Source organism: Stegostoma tigrinum, chromosome 12, assembly GCF_030684315.1.
Source record: "Stegostoma tigrinum isolate sSteTig4 chromosome 12, sSteTig4.hap1, whole genome shotgun sequence".
Taxonomy (NCBI): domain Eukaryota; kingdom Metazoa; phylum Chordata; class Chondrichthyes; order Orectolobiformes; family Stegostomatidae; genus Stegostoma; species Stegostoma tigrinum.
Window position 1 is genome coordinate 39,687,594 of NC_081365.1, and position 22,772 is coordinate 39,710,365.

The 22,772-nt window shown below is 41.9% G+C and overlaps 1 protein-coding gene across 1 annotated transcript in view; it reads right to left on the reverse strand.

Moving 5' to 3' along the window:
• Window positions 1-504: 504 nt before the first annotated feature.
• LOC125457060 (prostaglandin F2 receptor negative regulator) overlaps window positions 505-22,772 on the reverse strand; it is a 61,584-nt gene continuing 39,316 nt past the window's right edge. The window contains exons 5-9 of the mRNA XM_059650298.1: window positions 21,047-21,469; window positions 20,144-20,557; window positions 15,014-15,121; window positions 5,160-5,456; window positions 505-3,018 (exon numbers count right to left, since the gene is read on the reverse strand). Coding sequence (XP_059506281.1) covers window positions 2,855-3,018; window positions 5,160-5,456; window positions 15,014-15,121; window positions 20,144-20,557; window positions 21,047-21,469 — 1,406 coding nt within the window. The 3' untranslated portion in view covers window positions 505-2,854. The remainder of the gene's footprint in view (window positions 3,019-5,159; window positions 5,457-15,013; window positions 15,122-20,143; window positions 20,558-21,046; window positions 21,470-22,772) is intronic.

Below are 22,772 nucleotides of genomic sequence, written 5' to 3' on the forward strand. Positions count from 1 at the left end.
GGAAATTTAACTATCTCAAACACTCACCCTGGATCTTGATTCCAGTATATTCAGAATTCTTCAGGAGGTTCATGCTAACAGTATTATGTTACAAGATAGGTTTATTCATCTTGATAACTGTCAAAGGTTTATTCACCTTGATAATTGACAAAATACAAAAATTGAACAATTTGGAAATCGGAAGTAAAGACAAACAGATCTGAATATGCAAGACAATCAATAACTGTATTGCCTTCACAATTATACACATTTTCATGAATTTCTAGAAGGAAGGTACAATTCCCTTGGGTTAAAAAAATTCTAAGAGAAATTAAGCAGACAATTATAGCTCAGGCAGTGGTTATGGATTTAAGTGCTATATAAAAAAAAACACTACTTATAAATTTTAAGCAAAAAAGATTTTTACTTCAGGTTATCTCAATCACACAATTAAACAGCTTAAAAGAATCTTTGATAACACAGTGTGAAGCTGGATGAACACAGCAGGCCAAGCAGCAGAGGAGCAGGAAAGTTGGCATTTCGTGTTGAGACCCTTCTTCAGAAAAGTTAATTTGGGGTGCATATATACAAAGTGATTTCATCACACACTGCCCCAACCTACCTGTACCAATGTCAAACCAGCGGCAAGCAACAGTTTAGACTGTGTTCCTTTATTTTTTAAGCTACATTAATTGCCATATCTTAACGTTTTTGGAGGAGGGTCTAGGCCCGAAATGTCAACTTTCCTGCTCCTCTGATGCTGCTTGGCCTGCTGTGTACATCCAGCTCTATACCTTGTTGTCTCAGATTCTCCAGCATTGTCAGTTCCTACTATCTCAAAGCATCTTTGTTGTGTGTTACGGTCATTTTTATCAAGTGACTTTGGCACTTGATTTGTTCGCTAACCTGTGCGGAACAACAGTCTGTACATGTCGAACACAAGATAATGCTCTCCTTAAAGTGTGCCGGAGACAATAGAAGAACTGAATTATACTTGTCTGTTTTCTTCTATTGAGATGGTTAGCAAATATGCTTCACTTATCTTAGCAAGCGAGAGGCCAGTAATACGTAGCTAGTATACTGCTCCACAAATAAACACAAAAAAGGTCAGGTCTGGATTTTCAGGCAAGATCATTACCTGTAGAGGAAGGACTGTCATTTTAAAGGGTTTGTGCTGTTCTGTGATGCAGAGCAGAGCAGAGCAATCAGCCTGCCTACGAAGGGGAGCTGGCCGCTGCTCAGAGTGAATCTTAGTTCTACAGTGAGCAAGATTATGGGCCTAAACAGGAAGGAGAGGCTTCTTTCAGTGGGCCTACTCCCTCCTAAAGCAGTTCCAATAAGCCTTGCAATGCTACCAGTGATCTCTCTTAAAAGCAAATCATTAAAATCAGCATCAATAGTGACAAAATGGAGTACATTTCTTAGACCTCACCTATTTCCATCAGTAACATGAAGTGGTGAAGGAGCTTTCTTCCCAGCTAGGGCAGAGGAAAATCCTCAGTGGTGCTAACAGGGACAGACATACAGCAATAGGCCTCTTCGCTCAATTTCAATTTTCCTCAAGAGCACCAAATTGAGCCGAGTTATACAGGAGGTCAACACTGTATAGCTGGTGATCTGATTTCCCACTCAGTGTGCAAAACAGATGGAAAAGACTATGAGATTTCTCATAAAGTCTCTTTCTTCAGTTCCAGCATCAACACTGCAGTAAAACTGGAAGGATGTGTTGGTAATAGCCCTTAACCTGGGGATAAAATGGTCTTCCACAGAACTGGCTTTACCCAGAACTGATAAATACATTACATTCAATGTCTCATGATCTGTAGAGAAACAAGCCTTTTCATCATTTGAATTCTTGTGTCTTTTCTGCCTTTCAAAAAGTGTCTCATATGCAGCAAATATACAAAGTGGTTTCATCAGTGATATCATCACACAGTGAACTAACTGCCCCAAAGTCAACCAGCAGCAGGCAAGTGTAGACTGTTTCTTTATTTTTTTTAAAGTTACATTAATTGCAATATCTTAACTTAAACAGCAAGCTATACTGTTATCAAAGCAGATCTTTCACACTAAAATCAAACTGAAATGCACTGTATTGGAGTGAACCATAGCAAGATCAGTATCCACTGGTGTAAGTTTCAACTTGTGCATGTTCAAAGACAGCAATAAACAATTGCACAACCGTTTTCTCTCAATAGTGTCTTGAGAACACATTGTATATAATGGAACTACTGCCTCTCCCTTTAAACACTCCCAAAGGAAACTTGTGCTGCAGCCCATTTTAGCCCTTGGCACCAGTCTCCTTTTCAAGCCTGTTTCCATCAGAATCAAAGACTGCTTATTTTACTGGCTTCAGGACTTTTAAGAAAAAAAAAGAAACTGGTAAAACTTGGCTCTCTGCTTGAATCAATATTTCATTGTAATTTAGAACTTGCATTTCACAGTATGAACTCTTAACCCTATTGCCATTCAAGGCAATAATGTTCAGTTTACACCCCAAATTGATCAATAATCTGAAACCACAGGAATGGTGACTGACCAGCAGAAACCAAGGAAATGCAGCTGGAGTTAGATCTTCTCTGTCAATAGAGATGGGCAGATGTTGAGGAATACTGGCAGTATCTCCACAGTATCACTCATTCCACTAAAAAAATTAACAAAATCACACAGTGACATTCCCACAAAAGAAGTGTTTGTACCCCACTTGAATATTTGAAAATGGCTTTTTAAAAAAAAGAGGAAAATTACAATCATTGCACGTTAACATTCTTAAAACAAAACACTTCTTGAACACCTGCTTTTCTTTTCCCCAAAATTTGCAGAGTTTATGCAGTTCATCCAATGGTCAATCCTCCAACACTAAGAGATTGTCATCTCAGTCTGAGGCCATCGATATTAATTTGTGTTGCTCGTATCTTTGTGCCATTCTCTCCCCGCAGCAATAGCGAGAAGAACAGTAACCAATTGCACAGGAGAGAAGTCCAATTAATATCGCAATACCAATCCCATATATCAAAGGCATTTTGAAGGAATCCAGCACTAGCAGTGAGAACAGGAAGGGAATGAGAGAAAACAAAGACAAAAATTAGTATCTGATCCTCTGGTCTTTTCGTACATGCTGAAATATGCAAATATTGTATTCCAGCACCACTTCTGTCCAATCTTTCTGAATTTTACTTCTTTTTTGAGTCCCACCTGCATTGTCTCCTTCTAAGATGCCTGATCATTCCCTTGATCTGCAATACTACCTTTATCTCATTTCTCATTAAACACATTTCTCATTAAACACATGCATTTTAACAATTTCTGACTTTTGCTGGACTTAGCTTTCCTTTTGTTCTTGTCCAATTTCTTTGTTTAATTCTATTACTAGAACCTGGCTGGAGTATAACATTAACAAGTGACTTTACACCTGTGTGAAAAGGGCATTCCAGCACTAGAGAGACTGTAATCACACTGATAACAGAAATCAGAAAATAATGATGACTAAAAAAGGAGGCCAGTTGACTCATCCCTCTGCATCCTGTTACTGTATATCTATGGATGTACTGTCACATAGGCTAGCTCAAGGTAAAGCCCACAGATTATTTATCACCCTTGGGAAAGCACTAAAGGTTTTTCAGAAACACTATGGAGCGAAATCTGTGAGGCTATATGTTGTAGTTGTGAATTATGTACTACTTCTCCTGTTTGAGTAGAATATCATTGTCACAGCTGCAAGAGTACGAGCTATGTAATCAAACCAGCTTTTGTTACATGTTTACTTTCACAAGATGAGATGAGCAATTACTGTTGTCATGGAAACCTTCTCCTAAAAAGCACTGTTCAGAGGCCTCCAGGATATCACCATCTCAAAATGGACAGTGATACAGGGGAAAAGTAGGGAAATGATTTGATACACCAAGGCACCAGGCTACCAAGGCACAAACTTGTAAAAATTTATTTATGGTGGGGTAAACGGTGTGGGGGGGGAAGAAGAAGAGTAACAGAACCACTCAGCTTTTCAATGTCTGCATTAACTGGAGGAAAATCTGGCAGTCCCTTCACAGACATGCACTGCAACATAGACAATTCATTTTTCATGAGACCAGATAAACCTCTCCTCCTTAGATGCCAAATGGTGAATCACGGTTACTACATTCTGTCCAGAGTTAACTTTGCAGCCACTATAAAACGCAGATATTCAAAACTTTCTACAGGTATTGTGTGCTTAGCCAGTGCTTTTGCTCATTTCTAAAAGGACACTTCATAGCCTTAACAGCTATTATTAAAAGGCTATTTTAAAGTTAGAGGCTTGGGGTTCAACATCACTTCGGTACAAGGGCCAACTGTTGTCTGCTAAACCTGCATTTAAAAGGTCACTCTTGCTGCTTGAAAGTGAACTAATCATCTAAACTATAAACAGACTGCCTGGTTTAAAACGACACGCTCTGCAGGTTTGCCTCTCGTCAAAATTGACTTTGTTATTCCCAGTCTGCTGTCATTATGGCTCTTGGAGAGAGTAGGGAAGGGGAGAAAAGAGATACAGGACATCAGTCCCACTGGCCACCCAGAGATTAGCCTCAAAAAAAAAGGAGCGCACATCTCTGAACAGCGGGGAAAGCCAAATGGACTGCGATGCCATCAACAAGAACAGCCTGTCAACTCTTCCTCCACATTCAAAACGAGACACTCAGGATTTCAGAAAAGGATCAATTCACATTCAGAACTATTCTCAAAAGGTAAAAACAGAGCAAATAATTAATCACAATAGAAATTTTGGCTTTCAACTTTTAAGCTCTACTTCCTTGGCAATCGACTAATATTTTCTTTTCTCCAAATTTCAAAAGAGCGTAGAATTGCAAGTAAAAATCTTACTTAGTTGGTGTGCACAAGGAGGCACTAGAATGTTTTACAGCATGAAGCATCACATTTCCAACAGGCAGTGTAAGTCACAAGTTTGAATTATAATTGTTTCAAAAATATCAAAAATCTTTTGAACAAACCAGTATTAAAAACTTAATAAATATTGTGCTGAAAAAATATTAAATTCCCTCCTTCTCTTGATTTCATTATGTAAAATATTAGGGGAAGCCTAATGAAAAATCTCTGAAAACAGGAAAAAAAATCATTCATTCCTGGCCACATGCAAGCACTTCAGCTTTACTCAAAGCTAGCTCTGAATGAGAAATAAAACTAACCTGAAACATCAACACGTATGGAAAGAGAATCAGAATGTTGTGGAGGCATTTTCTGCCATGTTCCGGTCTCTAATTTTACCCAAGGTGTGACTTTGCAAAGATAATCCCCGGCAACAGACTTCTCAGAACAGTGTAGTCGTAGACGGAATTCATGCATGCTGATTCGTTCAACGCTGATATCGGTATTGGCTTTCAGATGGGTCACCACTGACCTTTGATCTATCGACAGCAGAGGACGTTGGCTTGTGTCATTGGAGAATTGTTGGGTCACAAACCATTCGACTTCATACAAGACATCTAGGAGGCAAGTCAGTTCATCAAAATTTAGTTTAGAATCACTTCATTACAATCTTGAATACATTCAAATTCATTTCATCTTTCAGGAGGTGCAGCTCATTCACGACACCAGAATTTACATCAGGAGGGTGGTTAAAGAAAAATCTAGAAGAATAATCAATTGAGGAAAGGCCAAATAAAGGTAAAAAAATGGCTCAAATAATTTGGAGTCAAAGCTTGGCAAGAAAAATGGCAGCTGAACAATGGGCCACCTTGGAGATTAAAAATAGCTGGAATGGACACAGATGATCAGGCAAACAAAACCAAAGCTGCCTGGTTCAGAAAGAGATGGAAATTGTGACAAAGTAGTAAAAGTATGCCTACGCTAATGTCAGGCAGAAAATAAAAATTCAGAACCAAGCTGAATATAGAAGATTTAAAGAGGAACTGGAGAAGTGAAAAGACGCAAATAGTGTACACCAAAAGAGATTAGCTACTAACAGGAGAGGGAATGCCAGTGTCTTCTGTGGGCATATACATAGTAAAGAGGAGGAGTGGGCCCCAATGGTGACCAAAAGGAGGATTCATATGCAGAGGGAAACAGTACAAAAAGCAAATGCTGGAGAAACTCAATTGGTCTGGCAGCATCTGTGGAGAAAGAAATGGGGTTAATGGTTTGAGTCCAGAGACTCTTCTTCAGAGTTTCTCTAGCAATTTCTGTTTTTGTTTCGGATCTTCAGCATCGGTGTTTCATTTTAAGAGGCAACAAGTATGGCTGAAACAAACATTTTGCATCTCCGTACTTGAGGAAATCAGATGCACTGTATTTACTTACTCTTTCAGCCAAGCTTTCACTTCCATTTGAATTTGTCTTTACCAAGAAAGCAGATGCTTCCCAGGCTGTGATGACTGAGGAGGAGATATATGCTAGAGGGTTTAGAATGGAGGAGCAGAAGGAATTACATAGGCAGATTGAACTTAAAAGTGACAAGCCATGGACAGCAAGTGAAATGCATTCAAAACACGCTGAATGAAGACAGAAAGGAAACTACTTGGGCACTGGCAATACCTTTCAATCTTCCTTAGGATCACAGCGGTGCCAGGGAGCTGTAAATTGCAACATTATTCCTTCCTTCAAATAAAATGTAAATGTTTAATTAACCCATATTTACTTATGAAAATAAAAGAAACATGAAATTCTAAAGAGAAGTGACCTTGGATATAATTTCAGCTCCAATATTTGCAGAGAATATCAAACTTGAAAGCATGATAAACTGAGAGACGGATGGTGAAAATCTTGAAAACACCAGACGTTGGAGAGGTGGGCAGATGGGTGACAGATGAAGTCGCTAAAGTCCCATAAGGGCTTATATAGTCTCACTGGGCTGCTCTTAGGAAAGGTTTAACCCGAGGGTTACCATACTTTAGGTGAGGGGAGAGGTAGAAAAGTATGGAAGTTGAACTCAAACTGTTGGCAACAGTCTGCATTACAAACAGATAACTGACCCCCCACACTTTGGTAGGAAGGAGATGGAGAAACAGTTTAAAAGGGTACAACTCTTAAAAAGGGGACAAAAGGAGAAAAGAGGGTCCTACATGTGGAAAGTTATTTAAAAAGGTGGCAGAACAGGTGAAGAAAGCAGTTATTCTAGGCTTTATTAATAGGGGCACAGATTGCAACGATGGAGGTGGTTATCTTGAATTTCTATAAGATAGTAGCTCAGCCAAGTCTGAGTATTCTGTCCAGTTCTGGGTGCCGTGCTTAAAAGGTGGATGTGAAGGCAAAAGAATGAAAGGGATTAGGCAGAATGTAAAGCTTCATCTGAAACCAATGTAGATAGAGTGAACAAGCTAGATGTGTTTTCTTTCCATTTGAAAAAGATTTAGAGGAGAACTGTACTGGTGTGTTTGTGTGCGGCGAGCGCGCGAATGAGGGTGGGGAGACGAGGAGACAAAAAAAGACACTTCCACTTTGGAAAAGATTAAGAATGAGGGGACACTGATTTAAAGTATTTAGCAAAAGAAGTGACAAAAAAAATAAAAATAGTCAAGGAGAAACTATTTCAACTTAGCAAACAGTTCGGCAATGTGTTTCAAATCCTGAGTGTGTTGTGGCGGCGGGGAAACAGGCATTCACGGAGGAATTAGGTAGTTATTTGAAAAAGGGACAAGTTTACAAGGCAGAAGATGAAAGGATAACATTAAGAGAAGATCCTCTTCTGGAGAGCCAACACAGACACCATGGGCTGAATGGCCTCCTTCAGTGCTGCAACAATTGTGACTGAATATTGTGAGAACTGGGTATCACAGTGAGAGAAACCAGTCAAAGATGAGAAGCAACGACAGATCTTCTAAGCCAATCAGATTGGAAGATTGTGAAATGAACAGGGGAAGGGCAGAAAAGAAAAATGTAATAAAAAGCACCAAACCAAAGTGGATGAATTCAAAGCCAAGCAACAAATCACCCCAAGAGAACCTAACAATTGTCACGGCATTACCAGCCCTGAATCCAGTGCCTCCCCCCACCCTAAAATCATCCTAGAGGTTACAACTGATAAACTGTACTAACCACGTGAATATTATGGCTGCAAGACCATGTCAGAGGCTAGAAGTCCAGCAGCAAGTTACTCATATTCTGATTCCCTGAAGTCTGCCCACCATCTACAAGACAAGTCAGGTTAGTGAAGGAATACTCCCCAGTCAGCTGGATGAGTGCAGCTCCAACAACACAAGCAGCCTGGTACCATCTAGGACAAAAGCAGCCGACTTGATTGTTTGTGGATGTGGTACCATTCACTTCTTCCACCACTGATGCTCAGTAGCAGCAGAACCTATCTAAAGGACGCACTGCAGCAATTCAGTAAGGCTCTTCAGACAGTACTTATTAAACCCACACCCACTACTATCTAGAAGTATTGGGGCAGCAGACACGTGCTAACACCACCACTTCCAAGTTCCCCTCCGAACCGCTCGTCACCCCGACCTGGAAACATGTCACCATTCCTTTAGTGTTGCTGGGTCAAAACCCTGGAACCCTCTCCCTAATGGCACTGTGGGACCAAATACAGCATGTGGACTGCAGCTCTCCATCTTCAAGGGTAACTACTGAACTTGAAGGAACTTATGGACAGGGATTACAGCAGTGTTCACATGAAGGTGTTAAATGGGAGCAGGGGAGTGGATGGAGACAAACTACAATATTAAAAGGAGAAACTGGGAGAATATTGATTGGAGGCAGCTCTTGGAGGGTAAAATCTACAGACATACGAGTGTATTTCAAACAGCACTTGTTCGGGAGCAGCACATTCCTGCAAGAATGAAGGACAGGTATGTCATGTTACGTGACCCTTGGATGATCAGGGATCTTATGACCTTGCTCAATAAGAAAAAGGAAGCATAAGGTAGGTCTAGGACAATGGGAACTGAAAGCCCACAAAGTACGGAAGGAAAGATCTTAAAACAAAACAAGGAATTAGAAGGGCTTAAAAAAAGGGTCATGAAAAGTTGTTAGCAAACAGGATTAACCAACAGGAGGGAATCTATATGTGGAGCCATAAGAGGTAGGTCCTAAACAAATACTTTGTGTACGTATTCAAAGAGAAAGAATCAATGCAGGATGATCCCAGGGAAGGGAGTGTGGAATTCCTAAGCCAAGTTGCTATTAAAAAGGAAGAGGTGTTTATGCGTCTTAAAAACTATTAAGTCCCCACACCTGATGAGATCTATCCCTGAATATTGAGGGAAGCAGAAGAACAAATTGCTAGAGCATTAACAGAAATCTTTGTATCTTAGGAGATAATAGGAACTGCAGATGCTGGAGAATCTGAGATAACAAGGTGTAGAGCTGGATGAACACAGTAGGCCAAGCAGCAGAGGAGTAGGAAGGCTGACATTTCGGGAATTTTCTGAAGAAAGATCTAGGCCTGAAGTGTCAGCCTTCCTGCTCGGCCTGCTGTGTTTATCCAGCTTCACACCCTGTTTTCTTTGTACCTCATTTAGCCACAGGTTTAGGTCCCAGAGGATTGGAGAATAGCCAACATTATCCCATTGTTTAAGAAGGGTAACCGGGATAATACTGGAAATCAAAGGCCTGTGGGAATCAGATGGTGGTGGTAGGGAAGTTATTGGAAAACATCCATATGCATTTAGAAGCAAATAGACTTATTAGTGATAGACAGCTTGGTTTTGTGCATGGAGGTTATGCCTCAGTAACTTTGAAATTGAGGTGGTGGTGAAGATGATCGATGCAGGAAAAGCAGTTGATGTTGTCTAAATGGAAGTCAGTAAAGCCTTTGACAAGGCTCCTCATGGCAGATGGGTACAAAATGGTGAAGTCACATGGTATCAGGGTGAGCTGGCAAGATGGATACAGAACTACCTTAGTCATAGAAGACGGAATGTAGCAGTGGAAAGATGTTTTTCCCGAATGGAAGGTTGTGACTAGTGATGTTCATAATCATGACTGAAAACGTGACTGGTCAAATTAGTAAGTTTGCAGATGATAAAGATTGGAGGAGTTGTGGATAGTGAGGAGGATTGTCAGAGGATACAGCAGGATATCGACCAGTTAGAGGCATGGGCAAAAAAAGAGATTGGCAGATGGACTTCAATATGGACAAATATGAAGGCGATGCATTATGGAAGGTCAAGTACAGGGAGAAATTATACAGTGGATGAGTGAGGATACAGAGGGGGATCTGGGTGTGCAGGTCCACAGATCACTGAAGGTGGTAGCACAGGCTGAGAATGTAGTAAAAAAAAAACTGATGGCATGCTTGCCTTCATTGGAACGGGCACTGAATAGAAGGATAGACAAGTTGTGCTGCAGCTTTACAAAAGCTTTGGTTAGGCCATACTTGGAATAATGCACACAGATCAGGTCACTGCACTACCAGAAACCTATGGATGCTTTGGAGAGGTGTCAGGGAAGGTTCACCAGAATGTTAGCTGGTATGGGGGATTTTAGCTATGAAGGAGGGTTGGACAGACATCATTTTGTTTTCACTGGAACACAGGAGGTTGAGGGGTGACTTAATAGAAGTCTGTAACATTGTGAATAGCATGGGTAGAGTGGAAAATATATGAGGCTTCCCCCCCCCCCCAGGGTGAAGGGGTTAATTACAAAGGGACACAGGTTCAAGGTGCAGTGCAGTTTCAAAGATGTACAAGGCATTTTTTTTTATTCGAAGGGTGGTAAGCGCCTCGAACATGCTGCCAGAGGTGAAGGTGGAAGCAAACAATAAGAGCATTCAAGCAGCACTTGGACCACTGTTGAATAGGAAGGGAATAGAAGAATGTGGAGTCTATAAGCAAAGACAATTTTAGTATGGAAGGGCAAAATGTGTCAGCGCAGCCTTGGAGGGCTGAATGGCCTGTGCCAGTACTGTATATTGTACTTTGTTCGAGTGATGGGCAATAAATGCTGGCTGAGCCAGCGATGCTCATGACACAAATGAATTCAAAATGTCAAGACAGAGACAGTTTCTTTAAAAAAAAGGGAATATTGGATTTAAAAAAGGGGAACAAAATTATTAAGATAATGAAATGTGAGGCTGGATGAACACAGCAGGCCAAGCAGCATCTCAGGAGCACAAAAGCTGACGTTTCGGGCCTAGACCCTTCATCAGAGAGGGGGATGGGGGGAGGGAACTGGAATAAATAGGGAGAGAGGGGGAGGCGGACCGAAGATGGAGAGAAAAGAAGATAGGTGGAGAGAGTGTAGGTGGGGAGGGGATAGGTCAGTCCAGGGAAGACGGACAGGTCAAGGAGGTGGGATGAGGTTAGTAGGTAGCTGGGGGTGCGGCTTGGGGTGGGAGGAAGGAATGGGTGAGAGGAAGAACCGGTTAGGGAGGCAGAGACAGGTTGGACTGGTTTTGGGATGCAGTGGGTGGGGGAAAGAGAGAGCTGGGCTGGTTGTGTGGTGCAGTGGGGGGAGGGGATGAACTGGGCTGGTTTAGGGATGCAGTAGGGGAAGGGGAGATTTTGAAACTGGTGAAGTCCACATTGATACCATATGGCTGCAGGGTTCCCAGGCGGAATATGAGTTGCTGTTCCTGCAACCTTCGGGTGGCATCATTGTGGCAGTGCAGGAGGCCCATGATGGACATGTCATCAAGAGAATGGGAGGGGGAGTGGAAATGGTTTGCGACTGGGAGGTGCAGTTGTTTGTTGCGAACTGAGCGGAGGTGTTCTGCAAAGCGGTCCCCAAGCCTCCGCTTGGTTTCCCCAATGTAGAGGAAGCCGCACCGGGTACAGTGGATGCAGTATACCACATTGGCAGATGTGCAGGTGAACCTCTGCTTAATGTGGAATGTCATCTTGGGACCTGGGATGGGGGTGAGGGAGGAGGTGTGGGGACAAGTGTAGCATTTCCTGCGGTTGCAGGGGAAGGTTCCGGGTGTGGTGGGGTTGGAGGGCAGTGTGGAGCGAACAAGGGAGTCACGGAGAGAGTGGTCTCTCCGGAAAGCAGATAGGGGAGGGGATGGAAAAATGTCTTGGGTGGTGGGGTCGGATTGTAAATGGCGGAAGTGTCGGAGGATAATGCGTTGTATCCGGAGGTTGGTAGGGTGGTGAGAGAGAATGAGGGGGATCCTCTTGGGGCGGTTGTGGCGGGGGCGGGGTGTGAGGGATGTGTCGCGGGAAATGCTACACTTGTCCCCACACCTCCTCCCTCACCCCCATCCCAGGCCCCAAGATGACATTCCACATTAAGCAGAGGTTCACCTGCACATCTGCCAATGTGGTATACTGCATCCACTGTACCCGGTGCGGCTTCCTCTACATTGGGGAAACCAAGCGGAGGCTTGGGGACCGCTTTGCAGAACACCTCCGCTCAGTTCGCAACAAACAACTGCACCTCCCAGTCGCAAACCATTTCCACTCCCCCTCCCATTCTCTTGATGACATGTCCATCATGGGCCTCCTGCACTGCCACAATGATGCCACCCGAAGGTTGCAGGAACAGCAACTCATATTCCGCCTGGGAACCCTGCAGCCATATGGTATCAATGTGGACTTCACCAGTTTCAAAATCTCCCCTTCCCCTACTGCATCCCTAAACCAGCCCAGTTCATCCCCTCCCCCCACTGCACCACACAACCAGCCCAGCTCTTCCCCCCCCACCCACTGCATCCCAAAACCAGTCCAACCTGTCTCTGCCTCCCTAACCGGTTCTTCCTCTCATCCATCCCTTCCTCCCATCCCAAGCCGCACCCCCAGCTACCTACTAACCTCATCCCACCTCCTTGACCTGTCCGTCTTCCTTGGACTGACCTATCCCCTCCCTACCTCCCCACCTCCACTCTCTCTCCACCTATCTTCTTTACTCTCCATCTTCGGTCCGCCTCCCCCTCTCTCCCTATTTATTCCAGTTCCCTCCCCCCATCCCCCTCTCTGATGAAGGGTCTAGGCCCGAAACGTCAGCTTTTGTGCTCCTGAGATGCTGCTTGGCCTGCTGTGTTCATCCAGCCTCACATTTCATTATCTTGGAATCTCCAGCATCTGCAGTTCCCATTATCTCTAACAAAATTATTAAGCTTGTTTTTAAAGTATCCAACCATTAAAACACAAATAAGTGCAACTTTTTCGGTGTTGGTGTTTCATTGTGAAATGTTAACTATTTATCAATTTCTTTTAAAACGTTGGCAATTAATACAGAATGTCAAAATACATGTGGAATTTAAAATGCTCAAAAATAAACTCTTGCTTCACTTCAGACAAATCCTAAACTTGCTGGGGTGTCATTAGTTTTTGTCTAGATTAAAGATGCTGCTCACTGCATTGCAATGGGGAGCTATGTAAAACGATGCTATTCTCATGACACTATAGATCAGCCACCCTCAGAGAGCTACTTTCAAGTTTTCAGTGTTCGAGACTGCAACAACTTTTGCCTTAAGTTGTTGTAGTATGTGTACATAAATAAGGGAGTGTTCTGGCTATCATGTTAATATTGCAATGAAGCCAACTCTCGTCACTGTTGTTGTTAACTAAGGTGTTGCTAAACTTGAAGCCTGCATATGGTTTTATAAATTTTGCATTTGTAGAAAGTTTATTTTTGAAAGATTAAGAGGTACATATTCTGAAAGCTACAAGCAAAGAAGTGTAAAAGTGCACAATGAACTTTACCAACTATAGTAATTGACAGGGCTCAAATAGATTACATAGGGAGCTTGATTTGATCTTGCGCAGGAATAACTAATGTCAAATGCTTCAGTAAAATCTTCAAAATGTCATTGCAGCACCCTGCCTATTTGATTCTAAGTGAAATGATGGAATAAAATTCAAATAGAAGATGATCTTTGAATGGAGTTTCATTTTGGAAAATTATACAAGAGGGAAACAGCTTCAGAAATACCACAGACAGGTGGAACTGCCACTCATTCAAGCAGAATCTTAAATGACCTTTGTTTCAAAGTTTTACCTGGGTGGGGGATGAGGTGAATTATACAGGGGGAAAAAATTTAATTCCAAAACGTCTTTCCATATTCTACTGCACTGGAGTGGGATGCATTAATGGCTATCATCTGAGTGCAGACAAGAAAAACACTTTAATGTCATAAAATCCCAAAGCATTTTACAGGAGCATTCTAAAACAAAATGACTCAGCCACATAAAACAAATTAGGTCAGATGATCAAAAACCTACCTCCAATGCTGAGTTTAAGAAGTGTCTTCAAAAGGGAAAGCACAGTAAAGACTCAGTGATAAACAGAGAATTCCAGAACTTGGAGCTTATATTCAACTCAAGGCACAATCATGAATTATAGACCAATTAAAAATCAGGAATGATTAAAACAGCCAAACAGTTTAGGAACACAAGTTTAGAGGGTTGTGGAGATTATAGGAGGGAAAAAAAGAGGGTCTGGTTTTCAATGTTCATTTCTTTTAAAAATCCATTGGATTACTTATTAAGTGTGTGACATCTTCCCTCCTGACAGTGACCCAAACATATTTTAAAAACAAGGAGAAAAAGGGGAGTGTTTTTGTTATTCCCAGGTCTAAATGACAGGATTGTCCTGCATCTTCCATCCATGTCACATTTATCTACATTCCTCCAATCACGTGTCAATGAGATCAAATGGCAAAGCAAAGTTTAAAGAGGAGCTACGTTTTTAATAAACAGTTAAGTTTCCATTTTTTCCTCCTTTGGGGTCACAACTCTTTCCAATCACCTCAATTACACCAGAATAAGTCATTTTGAAATGCCCCCTGTCATCCACTCAAGTCAAATTCCTGTGAAATCTCAGCTATTATCTGAACATTTAAAAGACGCAAGACTTTAAAAGAAGAGTCTTGGCTGCTTGGGCCCTGATTATAGATATGATGGGAGACTTCATCTGAACAGTGGCTAGTATTATTCCTTCAGTATTCATAGTATCATAGACATGCATACAGAGCAACAGGAGAGGAGAGAGGTGATAAGTAACAAACAGCAGATTCCAGAACTGTAGAGCTGCTGAATGTAGCCATGCTTGACTGAAGATTTCAGGCATCATCTGCTTGAAACTGCAAGCCTTCTGGGTACAGCGCGTTCTTAGGAAGCTAGTACAGACCTCCTAATAGGGTTGTTGCTAAAGTTACCTGAGTTGTTAGGTATGTCCAATAGATCAACAGTGCAATTCATTTCCACAGTCTCGCCTTGGAATACATGAGGCTTCTCAGATTGCAAAGTCACGTTAAACCGAGGAGCTGCAGAGCAAGATGAGAGAGACAAAAAATGGTTTATTTTATTATACTCTAATTATTTACTCAGTGCAGCTTTAAACTTTGAAATTCCACTCAAAGTACTGGTCTTCCTTCTGAAGTGACATGACAATTGATTATCAACATTCAACTTCCATCATCTGATTTTTTAAAAACAAAGACTTTCATGAAGTAATGTGATTTTTGTTAGAAAAGGAAAGGCAGCTACCTAATGTAACCATGAGCCCCTGGCCCGAGACTGCGATGAGTTTTAATAAACCACTGAGGTGCAGAAAACCTATCTACACGATAGTCACAATTTCATCCAAAGACAGTAAAACTTGCGTGGACTCCCAACACAAGAAACTATACACCATCCAGGACAAAACAGCCTGCTTAACTGACACCATCTCCACAAGCATTCACTTCCACAACCATCAACATTCGCAATACATACTGATCTTACTATCTTCAGGATGCATTGCAGAAATTCACCTAAGATCCTTAGACAGCACCTTCCAAGCCCACATCCACTTCCATCTAGAAGAAGGGCACAGACACAAGGAAACACCATCATCTACCAATTCCCCTCCAAGCAGCTCGACACCATGAATTAGAAATACATTGCTATTCCTTCACTGTCCCCGGATTAAAATCCTGGATCCTCAAGGAGGATCGGGGTCAACTTATAGCACATGGTGAGCTGCTGCTTTGAAGCACTGCAATCCACCACCCTCAAGGGCTTGAGATCCAATTTGAACGAAAGATGAACGCCATTTAAATAATTTATTTTTATTCTTTTTGTAACTCAAAATGGCACCAAATTGTGGTTACAAAATTTTTTAATGCCGCATATTTAAGAAGATATAGGTGAAATCATTCATAACTACAGATGGACAATAAATGCTGTCTCAGCTAGCAATACCCATGTCCCATGAGTGAACGAATACAAAACACAATAAGTCAGCATCAAGAAAATATTGTGTTTGATTTGAATTATTGTAGTCACATAGGGAGGCAAAGGTCTAGTGGTATTTAATCGCTGAACTGTTAATCCAGACACCCAGATAGTATGCTGGGGACCTGGGTTGAAATCCCACTATTGTGGAGGATCTGTGATAACGGGAACTACAGATGCTGGAGAATCCAAGGTAACAAAGTGTGGAGCTGGATGAACACAGCAGGCCAAGCAGCATCTCAGGAGCACAACAGCTGACGTTTCGGGCCGAGACCCTTCATCAGAGAGGGGGATGGGGAGGGGGAACTGGAATAAATAGGGAGAGGGGGAGGCGGACTGAAGATGGAGAGAAAACAAGATAGGTAGAGAGGAGAGTATAGGTGGGGAGGTAGGGAGGGGATAGGTCAGTCCAGGGAAGATGGACAGGTCAAGGAGGTGGAATGATGTGGTAGGTACTAAATGGAGATGCGGCTTGAGGTGGGAGGAAGGGATGGGTGAGAAGAAGAACAGGTTAGGGAAGCAGAGACAGGCTGGGCTGGCTTTGGGATGCAGTGGGGGGGAGGGAACGAGCTGGGCTGGTTTTGTGATGCAGTAGGGGAAGGGGAAATTTTGAAGCTTGTGAAGTCCACATTGATACCATTTGGCTGCAGGGTTCCCAAGCGGAATATGAGTTGCTGTTCCTGCAACCTTTGGGTGGCATCACTGTGGCACTGCAGGAGGCCCATGATGGACATGTCGTCTGAGGAATGGGAGGGGGGAGTTGAAATGGTTTGCGACTGGGAGGTGTAGTTGTTTGTTGCGAACTGAGCGGAGGTGTTCTGCAAAGCAGTCCCCAAGCCTCCGCTTGGTTTCCCCAATGTAGAGGTAGCCACACCGGGTGCAATGGATACAATATACCACATTGGCAGATGTGCAGGTGAACATCTGCTTGATATGGAAGGTCATCTTGGGGCCTGGGACGGGGGTGAGGGAGGAAGTGTGGGGGCAAGTGTAGCACCTCCTGCGGTTGCAGGGGAAGGTGCTGGTGTGGTGGGGTTGGAGGGGAGTGTGGAGCGGACAAGGGAGTTGCGGAGAGAGTGGTCTCTCTGGAAGGCAGACAAGGGTGGGGATGGAAAAATGGCTTGGGTGGTGGGGTCGGATTGTAGATGGCGGAAGTGTCGGAGGATGATACGTTATATCCAGGAGGTTGGTGGAGTGGTATGAGAGAATGAGGGGGCCGGGGTGTGAGGGATGTGTTGCAGGAAATGCGGGAGACGCGATCAAAGGCGTTCTCGACCATTGCGGGGAGAAATTTGCGGTCCTGGAAGAACGTGGAAATCTGGGATGTGTGGGAGTGGAATGCCTCATCCTGGGAGCAGATGCAGCAGAGGCGGAGGAATTGGGAATAGGGGATGGAATGTTTGCAGGAGGGTGGGTGGGAGGTGGTGTATTCTGGGTAGCTGTGGGAGTCAGTGGGCTTGAAATGGACATCAGTTTCTAGCTGGTTACCCGAGATGGAGACAGAGGTCCAGGAAGGTGAGGGATGTGTCCTACCTACCACCTCATCCCGCCTCCTTGACCTGTCCATCTTCCCTGGACTGACCTATCCCCTCCCTACCTCCCCACCTATACTGTCCTCTCTACCTATCTTCTTTTCTCTCCATCTTTGGTCCGCCTCCCCCTCTCTCCCTAGTTATTCCAGTTCCCTCTCCCCATCCCCGTCTCTGAAGAAGGGTCTAGGCCCGAAACGTCAGCTTTTGTGCTCCTGAGATGCTACTTGGCCTGCTGTGTTCATCTAGCTCCACACTTTGTTATATTGTGAAGGATCCTCCTGTTTCAGCTTCTGCCTGTAAGCTCACACTTGCACGATAAATTCATAAATTTGGAGATGAAATGTTGCCTGGAGAGTAATCTGCTTGGAAGGATGATGGATCTGACAAATATGCAAACTGACTTACGTTAATCACCGCTTGAAAATCAAAGCGGAGGAAGAGAAAAAGAAAAATGAACCAACAACAAAAAAAAAGGCTTGTAACCTTGAACATTACCCAATTAATACTTAAAAAGGAAATGAGAAAAACAGTTATTCACTGCGAATACGGGGTCCGTGAAAACTTCACCACTGCTGCGGAGTGTAAGTCAACATTAAACAAAATGGGCTCAGGTTAAAAATCCAGCTTCTCAAACAAACATTCCACAAAAAAAAAGCCATTGCCTAAATTTGAGTGTTAGGAGACAATAAAACCCCTCTTTCAAGAAAAGCTTGTAATTTGGCTCCATTTTAATCTAGCTAATTTAAATCTAACTAATCTAATTTAATCTAATCTAAATTAAAAAACTGTAAGAAGGACCACCACATCTTATAAAAAGCATGTGCTGCAGCCAAAGAGATTGTTAAACAGGAAGCCAGTTCTACTTTCTGACCTGTTCCTATAGTCACATATCGTCCTCGGACTAAACTATTATTAAGGTGCATTTACTGCTTGTGGTCAGCTACATTGAACATATGCCAGAGAGTGTAATGCTATTTTTTCAAAAAAACATTTTCTCCCAAACTGTCCTGTACTAAAGGCACCGATTCCTTGCTGACATGCAATTCTGTTGCCATAGGATGGCCTCCTTGAAAATATATTTTCCTGTTTTCTGAATGGGAATTGACAGTAGGCTGAACTACGTAAAGCCTAACAGCCAAGCCCAAGCATATAACTGATTCTGATCGGACTGGAAATTGAAGCTGAAACTTGCAGACCATGATGCTTTATGTTTACAAACAGTTATTTATTGCATGTCAAGTCAAATGTTCTAAACACATTCTATTTAGTCCTGCATCAGAATAATTCTATTCCCTAAAATGGGTTGAGGTAAACACTCAGGTGAAGAATGAACAGTTATATTTAAATATCAGTTACAAATTATTTTGAGCTGTGGTAACCACACTTAATGACAGTTCTGTTGCAGCTCTAAATAAAGCAAAACCTGTTTTTTTTCTTGTGTTGGGAGGTGCAACTGATTAAAAACAGCATTCCCCTATCTTCTGTATTAAATAATATGCCAACAAGAATTTCACTGGCAGAACATTCACCTATAAAAAGGTAAGCTGGGCAGCCAAACTGAAACTACACGCACTGATGCAGAGATTCTAAAAACAATATAGCATCTAAAGTATCAGTGTCGGGTATAATTACACTGCCACCTAATCAAAACCCAGAAACCTCAAATCACATGCAGTACTAATTACAGTTTCCTGTTATGTCAGGAACGTAAAGAGTTTCAAAAAACAAATCCAAACTAAAAGTTTGAACACAGCACACTTAATATGCTGATAGAACATGGACTGTATTAGTCATTTACAGACTATTAGATATTGAGCACTCAAAAATAAAATTGATGCATGGTCAAAGACAAAGTACACTGTACTTTTAGCAAATCAACTATTCACAAAAAGCAGCTATTTCATTCTAACCTCTAATCTCCTACACTGCCTTTTTAAACAAACCTTCAGCATTTTTAATAACAAGTTTTAGTCATAATGAAATTTCGTTACAGCTTTGGGTTAATTTATAACTCAACAAAAATACAAACTGTTGTCAAAGTTTCAGTGGTGTTAAATTTGGAAACAAAAACTCAAATCTGATGGATCTTTAGTTTACACTATCGAATGCAGGCAAGGCAAAATCTAGTCTAGACTTATGAAAACATAGATGTAACAGTCATACTGTAAAGAGATTACAGGCAGTCCCCGAGTTGTGAACAGGTCCCATGCTTGAGTTAATTCACAATTCAATTTGAAGACAAGTCAGAACACAATGCAGGATATATGGAAGGAGTTGCTTGTAAAGGACAGGAAATGTTTGTATGTCAGATCTTTAAAATTACACAGTATTAAGTAAAAACATTCATAAATGGACATTCACAAATTGGAGACTCCCTGCATATGTTTCCCAGATTCAAAACATTCAAATCATCCTACATTAGAAAGGCAGCTATTTTGTTAGATAATCAGCAGTCTTCTATTAAATCACATTGAAAGGCACAACAATTTGTTATCCGAGGATTGTCAATAGTTTGATAACATTAAATTGAGAACCTACCTGCAGTTTTAAAGGCAACAGCAACAGTGTTGGATGAATTTGCAACTATTTCAGACCACTGCCCATTTGTATCCAGAGCCCAAGCCTGTACAATACAGTAATATGATCCCTCATCAGAAAACTGAGTCCTGTACAGACGGAAACGGAACTCATCATCACCAACTTTTTCCAGAACAACATCCTCCAATCGATCCTGGTCATCCCATCTCTCCAGTTTGACCACCGAGTCCCGAGTCAACGAAATAAGTTTTTTGCTGTATTGTGTGTCTGTAAGAGCTGGTTCATTCATTGCTATAGCCACAGAGTAATGGGGGACTTCAACATGCTCTGCAGAAACACTACAGATCATCTCAAAAGTGTTTCCTCGTGTGGATACTGGTTTCTCCTCTATTGCTGTAATACTCAGGCTTGGATCTATGAAGTGGAGGAAATACTATTAAATGCAATTAAAAGGATCGATTCTTTATAATTCTAAACCACCAGTTGTTACAATCTGAAGACAATATACTTGATGCGTGATACACACCAAACTTTGGTCATGAATTGTTCCACTATATTGTGCTGAACATTCTGCTCAAATCAAAGCTTTTTGACAATACCTGCCCACAGTAACCCACATTGCTTTTACTTATTTTGCATGATTGTGAGAGTGCAAAAGGAATTCTGTTGGTAGTGGTGGCATGGAAAAGAAGAAAGAATTTACACAACCCATCCCATGTTAACCATTTAAAAGCAACATCTAACAGTATTATCTTGTCTGTGCTATTGCTTACAAGTGCTGATCAATAATTTTAAATTGTTCTCTATTTTCAAAGAAAAGCATTTTTAATATACACAGAAAAACTTTAGATTTTCCAAAAAGCGGAGGAGACCTTACAAAAAAAAACTGTTGAAATATTTTACCTTCTGTTTTCCAGTCAATATCAATGGCAAGCGAGGAGACTTCTTGTTTTTTCAACCACATATTACCTCGTTGTTTAATCTGGGCAGTGACATTGCAAAAATACTTTCCTCTATCAGAAGCTACAGCCTGTTGCATCTGAAATTTGAAAGTGTATAGCTCAGGCTTCATAAAGATGATGTCTCCTTTTTCTGCACGCTCAATATATTCATCAAACAATTGTAGGGTCCAATCCTGATCCATGGCTGCTATAGGCAGAGTCACTTCTGGAGTTCCATTCAGCTGTTTTGGGATGACATACCAGGCTACAGTCAGCTTTGCATCATCTGCATTTTGTAAATCCAACACCCGGCACTCAAACTCAGCTGATTCCCCTGTGGTACTAGGTACCTTGATGGAGCTTAGCTGGACAGTGTAGGTAGGATCTGTGGATGCAATCAGAATGAAGCTTATTTATAATAATAAACCACAAAAAAAGCTCAACTGATACAGTTCGTGACATGGTGATCGGATAGGTAACTATTTAAAGAAGGTCAACAACAAAACAAAAGTAAATTGCAGTTGGATTTTTTTCTTAAATACGTTCATGGTGCATGGGCACTGCTTGGCCAGCATATATTGCCCATCCTGAATTGCCCAGAGGGCAGTTAAGAGTCACCCACATTACTGTGGCTCTGGAGTCACATGCATGCCAGACCTGGTAAGGATGGCAGTTTCCTTCCCTGAAGTGAACCAGGTAGGTTTTTCTGACAATCGACATTAGATTCATGGTCAGAGACTCATCTATCCATCCAGGCTTTTTCAACTGAATTCAGATTTCACCATCTACCGTGGCAGGATTTGAACCCAAGTCCTCAGAACATCATCTGGGTTGCTGGATTAATTTTCATCAATAAACTGGTTAGCAACGTTAGAAGAACATTCCACTTAGAACAGCATTTATACATCCAGGCCTGAATTTCCAGATTTGTTTGCAGGTTCAAATAATGATACAAGAAACTCAAGTACACCAGGATTTCAAAAACATTCCAATGAGGTCCAGGAACAAGTTGCCAGAAACAATTTCCTTCAGCTATTTCAAAACAACTGAGAAAAGAAAAAGGGACAGCATGGGCAATTAGACCCAATGAGCCACATCAACCCAAAAGTAAACAGCTCCACAGAAAAATGTTACCATACATTCACATTAAAGCTGCAGCTTCAAATTGTAAACGTAGTCTGAATTTGGGAATCCAATGCATGATCAGACACTGGATCAGGCAAAGGAGTGTCAAATTTGCACTACACCTTTAAAAGTAGGAAAAACGGAAAGAAAACTGGGAACCAAAGGCTAATTAGCCTCACAAACTGTTGGGAACATACTGGAATCCCAGAAGATCTTAATAACGCACTCTGAAAAATGTCCGATCAGACTGTAGCTTTCGAAAAAGAAAATCATGTTTCAAATTTATAATCATTTTTTCAAACTGTAACTAGCAAGATAACCGATACGAGGACAGTAGATGTAGTAAAACCTGGACTTCCAAAAGGCATTCAGTAACATGCCACACAAAAGGTTAACAGACAAGGGAAGAGCTGAGAGCTCGGGTAACAAATTAGCTTGGATAGCAGATTGGTTAAATGGGCAAAGAGCAGGAATAAATGGAGAATCTTTCATTGGCAGATTGCGACTAGTGAAATGCCACAAGGATCAGTGCTGGGACTTCAAATATTTCTAATCTAGATATT